General features: G+C 34.5%; 1 protein-coding gene across 16 annotated transcripts in view; it reads left to right on the forward strand.

Moving 5' to 3' along the window:
* Window positions 1-14,806, forward strand: part of LOC106883594 (E3 ubiquitin-protein ligase HECTD1) — a 104,766-nt gene that overhangs the window by 44,863 nt on the left and 45,097 nt on the right. For all 16 annotated transcript variants that reach the window (XM_089365522.1, XM_089365532.1, XM_089365527.1 and 13 more), the window contains exons 3-5: window positions 1,152-1,386; window positions 11,927-12,157; window positions 14,105-14,442. In XM_089365522.1, the coding sequence (XP_089221648.1) occupies window positions 1,152-1,386; window positions 11,927-12,157; window positions 14,105-14,442 (804 nt within the window). The remainder of the gene's footprint in view (window positions 1-1,151; window positions 1,387-11,926; window positions 12,158-14,104; window positions 14,443-14,806) is intronic.

Here is a 14,806-nt window from a genome sequence, read left to right on the forward strand (position 1 = left end):
ATAATTGTTTTTTTTTTTCAATATGGCATATATTTTCTATACAGTAAATATATATTTTTTAAACTGCTTCAGGTGCTATTCTGCTTCAATTCTCCACCCATTTTCGTTTTATTTCGCCCCCTCACTGTTTTTATATTAATTACATCAGATTCCGTTCTTCACTTCCTATAACCATTTTTAATTATCATTATTTTGAGTTTGGTTATATTGATGAATAGTTTCCGTATAAATCTGCTGACATTTCTTGTTAGAATTCCTTACTGTTGTCAGTACATAATTTATTTCCTTTCTGTTAACTTTTTGGTAACGATTCTATTATATATTACTTAACCCCCTAATGAACTCTTTTGTAAGTTGCAAATTTATCCAGTTAATTACTGAATTTAGTTTTTCTCTCTGTGTTCAAAAACTCGAATAATAAACTAAATCAAATTAACCTCCAGCTATTTAGAGAAAAACATGCATTATGCTTAGTCATAAAGAATTAAGTTATTAATATTTTATGAGTAACCAAGTATTCTGCATTTGTTTGTTCTTTCAGTACTATTTAGACGTCTGTTGCTTTTCGAGATGTCTGCAATCTTTAGAATTTAATAAAATTTCAACTGAACAGTAATTAAGTACATTTGCAATATATTTGTGTATTATGTGTATACTTTTATCTCCATTTTGATTTCAATGTTTAACAAAGTACTTTAGTATTCCTAAGTAAAGTAACAAAATTACAACTGATGCATTGAGCAGGTAACTACTTAATCTATCGTGCTTTTTATCTTTTTTTTTTTAATACACATATCTAGAATCTCTTTGTTCAACGTCCGTACTTTCATTATCTCCCAGGCAGATTACCTCAAATAATATAGCTGTTTATTTTGTAAGGAAGTGTATTCACCTAACCCATCTTCGTTTTTAATGGACTTTCTTGCTGAAGGTTAAAGATAGCTACTTTTATTGGAATTACTTGATTAGACTACATCCAATCTTTTCAGGCTCTGAAATCCTTATTTTCCCAACCATCGTTGTCACTCATGATTTCTAAGCGATACTTCTCAATAAATCACCTGTGTTTTCTGACATTTTGACATATTTTGAAGGCAATTTACCATTGATGTGTTTCTGATTTTTTTTTTTTTTTTTCTTTTTTTTTTCAGTTGTCCACCAAGAACCTTCCTGCCAGCACTTTGTAAAATTTTTCTTGATGAACGTGCTCCTGATAATGTTCTTGAAGTCACCGCACGTGCCATTACATACTACTTGGATGTGTCAGCAGAATGCACTCGTCGCATTGTTGCTGTCGAGGGTGCCATTAAGGCCCTCTGTAACAGATTGGTTGTGGCTGAAATGTCTTCACGTACAAGTAGGGATTTAGCGGAACAATGTATAAAAGTAAGTAAGCTTTATTTAGTTCTGCTATAAAAATTAAAAAACCGTGAATGATGAATCTACTAAAGCTTTGTTTTATTTATCACTGTTTCTTACAACAGGAAGTAAATCATAATTATGATATCAGTATCCGGTGGTTGAGATATCGAGACAATTGATTTCAAGACTGTTATTAGTATTACCGTCGTCATACCATAGCAAGCAAATTGAGTGAGGTCCTCTACCTTGTTAAAATAATGCTATACGACTAAATCAAAAGTCAATTACTGAATGCATCGATCTAGTTAAAAAAAGGGTGTGAGGGCTCAGTTTGAGTCATTGAATTTATATTACCTGTAAACGTTTTGAAATAGTGTAGAGAGGCGAAACAACTTTTAAAATTTTGTTAAATTCTTCCCTTTGATGTACTATTTTATTGATGTCATGGGCTTACATTTTTTTTATAAACAATGTTATTTATAATGATTTGAAGTTTAAGCTTTTGAGTGATTTGAACAACTCGTCAATTTCACTACGTTTGATGTCACCGCCGTCTCCTTTTGAAAATAGCTTTGGCATTTATATAAACATAATTTAATTCCAAGTTCAGGAGTCCTGGTTTTTTTTACAAAAAACATTTCTAGGTATAAAATAGAGCTCTTTCTTGGTACCAATTCTCCCCACAATGTCAATTCAAAGTCCAATCTTCTTTTCATCAACTTTTCGGAGCTGATTGGATTTATAATTTTCTCATACTAAAGCTATTTGACTGTTTTTCTAATATTCTTTCTTTCCTCAAAAATTGACGCATAAAGTTATTTTGTATTACTCAAAGGAAGTTGTATCTATCTTCAAATTTAGAATGTTTAATGGTTGCTGAACAAAGCTTGTGGGGCAAGCATACATTGCATTCCATTCTTCCTCTTATTAAAAATGTGTAACTTTCATACAAAGTGAAATAATGTATAGAATGATACAAAGCAATAAAATCTCTGCTTCAAAATATATTTGATTGAAACACCTTTTGATGATTTGGAAAAGAAGACTACTTGTGCTTTTACATTATAGTTGGAGCCAAAGAATAAGGGTGTTATTGTTTAAAATGCTATTAAAACCTCTAAATTTTAAAAGGCCAAAAAAAAAAAAAATTCTTGAATTGTGGTTCTTCTTTATGGCAAGAAAATGGAGAGGGTTAAAGAAGCAACAGGCTTTGGAATTAACTTTCTAATTTAACCTTTAGCATTCAGATTACTCTGCCAAATGTAATGCTTATTTATTCACATTATTTTGAATCAACCATGCATTATCTCATAGCTTTGAGATTTCAGTGATGTGATTGTTTATTTTTAGAATGACATTGTAGGGTGGGTGTGAGAGGCCGGATTTGGCGTGTTTGAACATAAAATGGAAAGAATATTTTTGGGCTGGATGAGGCCGGTTTAAATGCTAAAAGGGTAAGGAAGAACATTGCCAAAGGGCTTCCAAAGCAGTTTTTTTTTTTTTTTAAATTTTTTTTTTTTTTTTTTTGTCTGAATAATGAGAATTTACATCCATTTTGCTGCAAGTATTTTAGGATCATAGGGGAAACATTTTTCAAATGGCAATTTGATTTTCACTTTCTTTTTAGAATTTTAAAAGCAGCAAGTTGCAGATTGGAAATTCAAGATAACTGTTGCAATATGGAGAAAGTTGTATTTTTTGAATGTCTGAAACAAATTTATGGCTGAAAGTATTCAGATCAATCTTAGGTTGTCGATTGGTATTTGAACCTGGTTCTTCATTCAGTTTAATAAATTTTGTGAGAGGGATCAAATATACAATGTTCCTTAAGCATTTAAAGTAGCCATATCCAGCCCAAATACTCTTTTATGGTGAAACTGACCTGATCTGGCCTCTCACACCTATTTTACAATGTAATTCTAAAAAGAAACAATCACATCATCAAAATTCCAATACTATGAGATAATGCATGATTAATTCAAAACAATTTAAATAAATGATTACATTTGGCAGAATAATGTGAATGCTAAAGGGTTAAAGAAGGACATACTATTTTAAAGCAAAAAAGTGTAAGTTATTTGAAAGTTGTGAATTTGCAATGATCTCAGCTTGAATCAAAGTAGCAGCTAGGAAAAGAATGAAAATTTAAGTACCATCTAGTAAATATTTTCATCATATAGGCGCAGGCATGGCTGTATAAGTTTGGTTTTCAACTAAATGGTTCTGGGCTCAATCCCACTGCATGGTACCTGGGCAAGTCTCTTCTACTATAGCCTTGGGTTGACCAAACCCTTGTGTGTGGATTTGGTAGATAGAAACTGAAATTTGTTTGTCTTTTGGTAGATGGAAACTGAAATGTGTTTGTCTTTTTGTCTGTTTGACTCCCACTACTACTTGATAACAAGTATGGGTGTATTTACATCCTTGTAATTTTGCAGCTCAGTAAAGAGACCAGCCAATAAGATAACTACCAGGCTTAAAATATAAGTACTGGGGTTGATTTGTTCAACTGAAATTCTTGAAGGTGCTGCTCCAGCATGGCCACAGTTTAATGACTCAAACAAATAAAACAAAAAGATATATGGAGCTGTATTCAGTACAGTATTTCTGATTGACAGCTAACCTGGGCTAAAGATGCACCATATGTTCATGAAGTGTTAAGAGTAATACTCACGAAGTAAACAGATTTGTTACATGACTTCTGGATATATATAGATAGTTTATCTAACTGGCATAATTAGCACTAAAGATACATTTTGTAATGAATATATAATAGCTCAGATAAAAATTGGTGGTGGAAGTTGGCTTATCTCAAAAATTTCATTCACCATTTATGAAGCATTCTTCATTACACAATTCATTTCAAACCTCCAACTGGGAGGTTTAAAATGAGTGTGCCTGTCTGGGCGTGTATTCTAATCTGCATACAAACAAGATGCATAACATTTTAAACTTGTATTCTTTCTGCAAATTTTAGTATTGAACATATATTTAAAAACATTTGAATTATTTTTACTGTTGTATGTGTGTGATGATCATCATTTAACATCTGCCTTCCATGCTAGCATGGGTGGAACGGGACCACAAGAGCCAGTCAGGCTGAAGCCTGCACCAGACTTCAGTGATTGTTTTGGCAGGATTTTTACAGCTGGATGCCCTTCCTAATACCAATCACTCAGCAGAGTGGACTTAGTGCTTTTTATGTGGCACAAGCACAGGTGAGGTCAGTTTTGGCAAGGTTTTTACAGCCTGATGCCCTTCTGAACACCAACCAAGTACTTGCAAGGGTCACCAAGTACTTGCAAGACAAAAAAGAAATTTCAAGAGGCGGGGGACATTGGAGGAAGTAATCTTGTGTCAGATGATGAAAGGTTATAGTGAGGCAGAAACAGGTGTCTTGCTGTAGAGGAAGTCCAAGGTTACCCAGCTGGAGAGAGATCAGGAATGAAAGCAAAAGGTGCGCTACCACAAAGGAAATGCATGGTTACCCAACCTGAGGGAAGTGCAGGAGATGGAGAGAGAGAAAGAGTGGGAGACAGCAGGATAGAGATATGGCAAAATGCTGGTCTTACAAGGGACGGGAATCAAAATATGAGATGGTTGAGTAAAGGAAAAGATAGATATAGATGGTGGCAAGTACCAGGGCATACCTTTGAGGTTCAAACACCATAATATAAGTGGCAGGATATTGCAAAGGAAGTGTGATTAAAGAGTGGGAAGGGAGGGAACGAAGAAAACCCTGGGTATATATAGTCAGTTGGGTTACTGGATAGCAATGATACAAAGGAAACAGGGCCGGGAGGACAAGATTGGAGAGTGAGAGCTTGGCATAGTGTATGAAGTTGGAAATATGAGGAAGAGATGTAAATTTGTTTGGTGAGTGAAAAGTTTTCTTGTGTGTGGGTGGAACACACAGGTTGGGGGGGGGGGGGGCTAGCAGATAGAGGTGAGACAGGGCGTGTGGGTGGAACACACAGGTCAGAGGCTAGCGGAGAGCAACGGTACAGTGCCACAGGACCCAAAGGACAGGCTTGGGGAGTGGGAGGTAAGCATAGTGCATAAAGCAGAAATGTGAGGAAGAGAAGAGATGTAGAGACATAGTTCAGTTTGTTGTGGTGGAGTGTGTGAGAAGTTTTCTTGTTAAGTGTGGGTGGGATACACAGCACTTCTTGAACTCAGTTTCATTGAGGTGAGGTTATATATACACACACACACACACACACACACACTGCAAGGCAGGTACAAAATATCTGCTAATTGTAAATGTACATATGGCACAAAGGAAAACTTATGAAGAGGGTTTAAACATGAGAACTCAGAAACTTGGTGAGATTCTCTATATCAGGCTTGGGGAAATATAAAAATCATGTAATGTTTTTGAACTTCCATTTTACTTCTTACATATTGTATGTTAGGATATATATATATATTGTTTCAGTCATTTGACTGTGGCCATGCTGGAGCACCACTTTTAGTTGAACAAATCAATCACAGTACTTATTCTTTGTAAGCCTAGTACTTATTGTATCAGTCTCTTTTGATGAACTGCTATGGGGATGTAATTACACAATCAGTTGTCAAGTGATGGTGGGGGGGGGGGACAAACAGACACGTATATATATATATATATATATATATATATATATACACAATGAGTTTCTTTCACTTTCCGTCTACCAAATCCACTTGCAAGGCTTTGGTCAATCTGACGCTATAGCAAAAGACACTTGCCCAAGGTGCCATGCAGTGGGACTGAGCCCAGGACCATGTGGTTGGGAAGCAAGCTTCTTAGTACACAATAATAATATTGAACTTATGTACAGTTCTCGGGTGCGCTACAACTCATCAGTAAAAGTAACCAAAAGTGCATGAACAGTGAATGAGCTGTTTAAAAAAAAATGGCAGGAAGAATCAGGTGTACTGTTGGTGAATTTTAGGATGTATAGAAGTTTTGAAGGCTGTAGTGTATTGACAGCTAACAACTGATATGGGTAGTTTATTCCTTGCTTCAGCAATTCTGAGTATGAAAAAATGTTTCTGAAAGTGATGGGTGCTGTGTTGTTTTTTGATTTTGTATGCATGCCCACAAGTGTTAAGACATGGAATTCAGAAAAAAAAGTTTAGTATTTATTGGAGAGTGCATTAAACCATCTTGTGATTATAATGGTTCTGAATAGTTGAGAATATACAATGGTTACTACCAATGTGGTGTGACTGCTTTCAATCTTTTTAACACTCTTTTACAATAGGGTTTTTCTTACTGTTTCTTACTCCATTATGATACTGTAAATTTTTCTCTCCTGAACTGTATGCCTTTGAAAGCCTTTGTTCACTTTCCCATCCACTTTGAAAACTGGAAATTTTAAGTCCTCATTCAACTTTGTTCTCCCTGTGAGTGTTTGAAGCTTGTGGATATTATTTTTTTGTCTTCTTGAATTCTAATAAAGTAGCTTATGATATTGTTGGCTGTTGTTAAAACAAACACCCTCTTCTACAGAGAACATCCTTTGTTCGTATTTTGGCAGGAAACAAAAGTGGTATATACACACTGCATTTTAAAAGCATTCAGACTGAATTATAAAATGTTATTTAAGATTACTCTAAGATTATTTGCTCCAGTTGCAAATACGGGTGTGACTTTGTGATAATAAGTTTGCTTCCCAACCATGTAGTTTTGGATTCAGTTCCCTGCATGGCATCTTGAACAAGTCTCTTCTACTGTAGTCCTAAGATGAAAGCTTTGTGTGTGGATTTGATAGATGGAAATTTAAAAAGGCCCATTTAGTGTGTGCGTCACACTCTGTGAAGTGGTTGGCATTTGGAAGAGCACCCAGCTATGAAAACCATGTCAAAACTGACCTTGCCTGTGCTTGTACCGTGTAAAAAGCACTTGGCCCACTCTGCAGACTTCTACCTGGCCAGCTCCTGTCAAACTGCTCAACCTATGCCACCATGGGAGGAGGATGTTAAATGATGATCATGATGTGTGTGTGTGTGTGTGCACCTTTATGTTTGTCCCCACCACTACTTGTCAAACTGATTTGTTTATATTCCTGTAATTTAGTAATTTGGCAAAAGAGATTGATAAAATAAATACTAGGCTTAAAAAACATGTACTGGGGTCAATTAAAAAAAGCAAGTATTGGGGTTGATTCACTCAACTAAAATCCTTCAAGACGACATCCCAGCATGGGCACAGTCCAATGACCGAAACATGTAAAAGATCTTGTTAATAAGATGATTTACTGACTTACAATTAGCAGATATAATTATCACACAGCAGAGCTGAGACAAAAGACTTGTAGATTAGCATCGTAATGATGGGTTTACATTCACAGCTGGTACCACAAAAGTGCGTTAGCGAGACACTGTACAAAAAGTCTGAACTAAATATTCCATAGTCAATGCAAACTAAGTTCACAAAAGGTGAATTTGAACTTGTTGGTAGACATACTGGATATTTTACATTATAATATAATAAGTGTGAATGTCAGTGTGTCACACTTTTTCAACTTTACTACTAGAGGCCGTAGTCCAACTTATACCATTTTGCAATCGGGCTGACTTCATGAGTAAATTAGACATTCCTGACCAAATCTGGACCCACACTCCTGAAATTTTGGATTCCTAAGTTTTCATTGCAACGATTGTTTTTGGCGTTTTTTTTTTTTTTTTTTTTGTTACGTAATTTTTTTGTACGATAACATTTTTTATAACTGGAAATAATCAGAATTAATTGCGAAATCCAGCAATTATTTTCAGCAGATTTTTGGCATATTTTGCAATGAATATGACAATCATTGGAATATGACTCTGGAGGAAGCAATTGCAACAAAACAAGTCAGAGATCTGTTTGCAGATCCTCCTATTCAGGGTCAGTAGCTTAAAAGCTATATACTAGAGTTGCTAATAATAGTATTTTGACTCTTAGATGGTTTGCAGGAATTGGTTGCAAAGTTGTGATGCTTTGTTGCAGTTACAGAAAGGAGGAAATTTCTGAATATGCAATTTTGGGGAAAACCAATGTCTCTTTTTGCTCTGAGCAAAGAGCTGACTGTAGGAGAGATGTATTTATCTCTACACATCATTTCAAGAGTTTTGTGTATTAAATTTTATTGAATGTCTTTTCATTGAAATCACTTTCTATCAATACAAATTCTTACAGAAACGACTTTTTATCAAGATTTAGAGTAATTTCCAAAATCTATTTTGCAGAACAGTTTTTATCTATTAATTTTAAATACAGAATCATTTATAAAATAAGTGCTGTAGAATGCATGTATTTTTAAAATTTTATAAAATAAGTCAGCTTAAGTTTTCTTATGGGAAATGCTATTTATATTTTATTTTAGAATAATTTTATTAAAAATGTTCACGTTACACTATAACTATCATATTAGTCCTTTCAAGAGAGAATTTAAAACTTACAAATCTATGTATTCTTAGCTGCTTAGAAAAGTATGTTTTAAGGCTAGTTTTCTGTTATCATTTTTTTTTTTTTTTTTGTCATATTTTCTGCCTGTTTACATTACTCAAAATATTAGATAATGTAGGAGAAATATGGAGATAGGCTAAAATTACATTAGACTTATGCGTATGTATGCTTACATCATTATTGTTTTAATGTTGGCTTGGGTTAAAGCCTCAAGCAAGCAGAAACATTGGCACGCCGGACAAAATGTTTAGAGGCATTTTGTGTCTTTATATTCTGAGTTCAAATTCCGCTGAGGCCAACTATGCCTTTCATCCTTTTAGGGTCGATAAATTAAATACTAGTTACATACTGGGGTCAATGTAATCAACTCTCCCAAAAAATTTCGGGCTTTGTGCCTTGATTAGAAAAAAATGCTGGCTTGGGTCAAATGAGATTGAAACAGGTTTCATCATCAGTTCTCACTGGTTTCCAAGTAAGGTAATATTTCCCCTTGGCAGGGCATGTATTCATGGAAGATTGGAAACAAATGGCTCTATGATAGTGACGCTTGCTTATGATTTGACTAATGCAATGTAAAGACAAATCATACATACATGGTGATTGCTCCATCTTCACAGATGATTGCCTTCTCCTTGTGCTTCTTTGTTGTCAGTGGTATTTATGACTTTGTCCATGGCCTCTCAGATGACTATTTGGTCTTGCTACAGATCTGCATGGCCTGATGCTTAGGTGACAAATGAAAGTCCTAACTTACGCTCTTCCAACCAGTTAGGACTGCACATTTTGCCACTCTTCCATCACTATAGGACCGTCAGCAGATTAAATCAAAAATGAAGTCACCATAAAGAGACACTTCTTTCTAATTGGATTATAGTGATAAATGCTTGTACAACATGAATACTGGTCACTGAAACTCCATGATTAGTACCTAATGACAGGCCAAAGTGAGATGGCCAGTAATCAGTTTAGGTCTACAAAATCAACTCAGAAAGCTTTGGTTGGCCTAGTGATATAAGAGAAAACACTTGCCTAAGGTGCTGCTCAGTGGCATTAAACCTAAAACAATGTGGTTGGGAGAAGTGAACTTTCTAACCACAGCTATACCTGCTTATTGCTCCAATAATCCAGGCAGTATATGAAAATTGCTTAACCATTGATGTAACTTATAAAAAGAAGTAAATGAAAAATTCTCTTTTAATTTATCGCCTGTATCTCTTGTTTTTCTTAGTTCATTTTATATTCTTTAATCCATCTTGACAAAATGGACTAAGCAATTCAAAGAGACACAGCATTAACAAATGTGTAAAGTGTTATTTTGAGAGCCTTTTAATAAGTAATTAAAACAGTTTGTATCTGTTCAACTTTAAAAATATTAAAGTATATCTGAATTTTTTGTCAGATATTGATAAATGCTTTTCCAATAAGTGGGTCTGGTTTATTAGCAAATGGGTGTCAGATCACTTGATTGCTGGGCTTATTCCACTGTAACTCCTACATTTTCAAGTGAATATCACTAGAAATACTTATTTTTTTATTTCTAAATAGTCAACCTGTATTCTCTGCTTGCTTCAATGTCAGTATTTTTCAACTTTGAATGGTGATCTTCCTTTTATTTACTAAAATATAGTTTCAATTTAGCTTGACTTTATGTGAACACAAGGCATTGTCAGTAATATCACTTTGAAAATCACTGGCCTTGGGTAGTACAAGAAATATTGGAAAAATACATAGCAAAATTTTAAATCGAATGAAGAAAATAAGCAACAGAATATTTTAATCAGTTTTCTGATTGTTTTTAAAAAAGTTTTTTTATAAACTTGACTGTTGTTACAGTAAAGGAAATTATACAGTCTACAGCTTACTGATTTTGATCTTAATGGTGTACACTTAAGACTAAGTAAAGATTAATTTGGGAAGCCACCAGGTATTTGTTCAGGTGTGGCTATGTGGTAAGAAATTTGCTTCCCAACCACATGGTTCCAGGCTCAGTCCCATTGCATGACATCTTCGGCAAGTGTCTTCTACTAAAGCCTTGTAAGTTAGTTTGATAGGCAGAAACTGAAAGAAGACTGTCATACATACATATATATGTATGTATGTATATAGATAACTTAGCAGTTCAGTAAAGGAGACCAAGAGAATAAGTTGCAGGTTTAAAAAAAAAACAAATCCTGTGGTCAATTTGTCTGACTTAAATAGAAGGTGGTGCCCATTCATGGTCATAATCTAATGACTGAAACCAGTAAAAGATAAGAGAGATTAAATTAATATGGTTATAACCCGTATGAAGAAATGTTTTTCTTTGTGTATGTGGGTAGGCTGTAGTCATTTCAGATATAGGCTAGTTTCACAGATGTTATAGTTATACTTTTTTGAAGACTCACTACCCACATTTGCATCAAAAAAGTAATAAACTTTTGTATAATTTTAAACTCTCCATCATAGTCTTTTGGTATTGTAGAGTGGCTACTATAATGAAAACAATAGTTTGAGTTAAGGACTTTTTTTTGTTTTTATCTTTTCGAAATTACTTTGTATTTATTTTTCCATGTAATCATTCCATAAGACAAGTATTTGATTGAAAGAAATGTTTACTCTCCTGTAAACAGATTTTATTCAGTTCACACTGTACAATATTGGTGTTAGGAAAGGCATCCAACCATAGAAATAATTCTGAAGTAGACGCTGGAGCTCACCATAGCCCTCCAGCTTAATGTATACCCTGCCAAACTGTCCAATGTGTGCCAACATGGAAAACAGACTTTGAATGATGTTATAACATGAAAAATTGGTGTTTTGTGTGTGTGTGTGTGTGTATATATATATCATCATCATCATCATCGTTTAACATCATATATAGGTTAAAAAAAAGACAAAAAACAACAACGTGATACGGATAGTGTTATTAGACACTCGGGAAAGGAAAAAGAGAGAGTATGACGTTTCGGGCAGAGCCCTTCGTCAGAAACAAGGAAAGTTCAAAGAAGGGAAAAAACGGAGAAAGAAAAAATCAACACCGATGTCCTCGAGGTTACATTGTGGAATATATATATATATTGTGTGTTATTTTAATAAACTGTCACTCTTTCTATTTTCTAATTACTTGTATACTTTGTATTCCTTCTACAGGTGTTGGAATTAATTTGTACTAGGGAATCTGGCTCAGTGTTCGATTCTGGTGGCTTAAATTGTGTTCTTACTTTCATTCGTGAACATGGATCTCAGGTACACAAAGACACTCTACATTCAGCAATGTCTGTTGTATCTAGGTTGTGTGGGAAGATGGAACCCACTCAAGATACAGCACTAGAAGGATGTGTAGAGTCTTTGTCCACATTACTTAAACATGAAGACCCATTTGTAAGTATATGTTGACTCTGTTTTACTTTAATGTTTGTCTGATAATCTTTGTGAGTACCATAGCATAGAAATATTCCTATGCATTTGGTTTAAGCTTAATATTTACAATGAAATGCATCTTTTCTATATTACTATGGGGAACTAGATTGGTTAACAAACTAAACACATTCTCCTTATAAACTTTACAGAGAAGTGGTAGTTAAGTTTTTGTTTTGTTAAGTGCTAAATTGGAGTATGTATTTTATTATCAATGGGATTTTGTTATTGTGTATTAATAAAAAAAAAATTGAAATCAGGAAGATACTAAACATCTGGTCATTTTGGATCACCACTATTTTCAACTATATGAGGGGATGTTGAAAAGTTCCTGGCTTTAGATAAAAGAAAATACAGATCAGTTAATTATGATTTTATTCAACATATTTCCCTCTCAGATTCAAACACTTGCAGCAGTTCTTCAGTTTTTCTAAGCCCTGTAAAAGAACTCGGAAGTTTGGGCCTCCATCCAGGCCTTTTGTGATACTCTAAAAGCTAGAAAATTTTTTGCACCCCCTCATACATGTAATTATAAAAATACCTGTGTCCTTTGCAGAGCCACCATGACTTGTAAAACAGATGCAGTTAATGTTCATCTTGCACAATAGTTAGTTGACAGCTGCTAGAAAAAACAGGCAGGAAAACCAGACAGGTTACTTTCTGGAAAGAACTGAGTGAATGTGGTTAATTTAAGGAAGCTAATAGAGAAGTACAATATGGATGGTGAAAAAGAGGTGGCACAGGACTAGCTAGCTCTGTGGAGCAGAGGCTATTATAAAAGCAGTAGAAAAAGTAGTGAATGCAATGCTAAAGTCAGAGATTGTACTGTGTTGGCAAGTGATTCCTTGCCAGTTAGTTGCAGGAAGTTTGTGAAAGTGTTAGTAATGTTACTTATCTGTAATATCAGTAGACGAATGTGTTGTAATATTTACTAAGATAATTTGCCTGTACTCAGCTGTAAAATATTTTCTACCCCAGATTAAAAACAGATTTTCATAACCTTGGTTTTTTCTCAACTTGTTCACACCTCCAAAAAGTAATCCAGCCAACAAAATTTTTATAGATAAAACATTTGTGTAACTTTGTGAGCTATTTTGCATAATTTTTCTCCAGTCAGTACTTAAATGTGGTGCTTCTGTTGACCAGTAATCATTTTACTCATCTGTTGGTGAAATAATGTACAATTATTAGCCTAATAATGTTTCAGATATTATATTTCATCTTCATTTGATGTCTAAAAAGATTGGATGCATCTTAATTTTGTATATTAACATGCAAAATATCTGATCAAGTAATATAATTAAATGTCTTTTCTAAAGCTAACTCCACCATTCTTACATAATTTTCATTGTTTTGTCATTGCCTGATTGGATAACCTTGTAATCAAAGGCATTGGCGCTAAGCTCGGCATGTCTTTTCCCTATGTGCAGAGTACCTACTAATACATCCATTGTATTTTTTTCAAATATGGTGAGTCTGGTTAAGGTTTAGTTTCTATTTCTGACAGGTTGAACAATCATATAGGAACTTACTTAGTTCAAAACTGCTAGGTCAACCAGTACTTTTATTAAATGATTATATAATGCAATTTGAGTCCCAGAGTATTTCTAATCTTTTTCCTCGTTATGCTGTAATAATTAGGGGATTTGGTAATTGATTCAGCTCCCTTAATTCTAGGGGCTCCAGATACAACATTCCTCATCAAAAAAGGATCTGACTATTATCTTCAACTACAGTTGGAGGTACGGGAATGATAAAATACAGAGGGATACTATAGAATGTGGGTCTTTCATTTCTGAATCTCAGTGTCTGTTACATACCTTAATCATCAAGATAGACACTATACATTGTGGTCACTAATAATATTCACATAGATAATTTTACTGAATGCAGTTTTTTTCTTTTTTCCAGGTGTCTGATGGTGCCCTTCGATGTTTTGCATCCCTTGCAGATAGATTCACACGAAGAGGGGTTGATCCTGCTCCTCTAGCTCAACATGGATTAGTTGATGAGCTTTTAAATCGTCTGCAGGCTGCTGGTGAAGCTGTTCATGGAACATCAGCTGTTGGCCCTAGCACATCCGCTGGAGCAACTGCTCTTGTACCTGTTGATTCTAAATCCAGTGCAAGTGTTTCCACTGTCATTAGTTTATTGTCAACACTATGTCGAGGGAGTCCTTGTATTACCCATGATTTGTTAAGGTCTCATCTTTTAGAGGCAATTGAAAGTGGTCTTAAAGGCGATGAAAGGTTAGTTATGTTTTATTTTCTACATTTTAAGCAACCTTTTTTTAAAATAAAGTTTCAATAAGATTCACTTTATACAAAATTTTGATAATGCAGAGAAAGGATGCTTGACCATTTTAGCATTCAAATTATTCTGTCAAGGGTTATGCTTTTCATTCGCATTGTTTTTAATTAAATCATACATTATATTGTAGCTTGGAGATTTCAATAATGTGATTGTATATTTCCAGAATGATATTATAGGGTAGGTGTGAGAAACCAGAGCTGGTCAGCTTGAACATTAAACAATATTTGGGCCGGATACAGCCAGTTTAAATACTAAAGGATTAAATAGCATACTCTCCGATGCATGATTATCATACTCGTT

This window comes from Octopus bimaculoides, chromosome Z (genome assembly GCF_046866305.1).
Source record: "Octopus bimaculoides isolate indiv1 chromosome Z, ASM4686630v1, whole genome shotgun sequence".
Classification (NCBI taxonomy): Eukaryota; Metazoa; Mollusca; class Cephalopoda; order Octopoda; family Octopodidae; genus Octopus; species Octopus bimaculoides.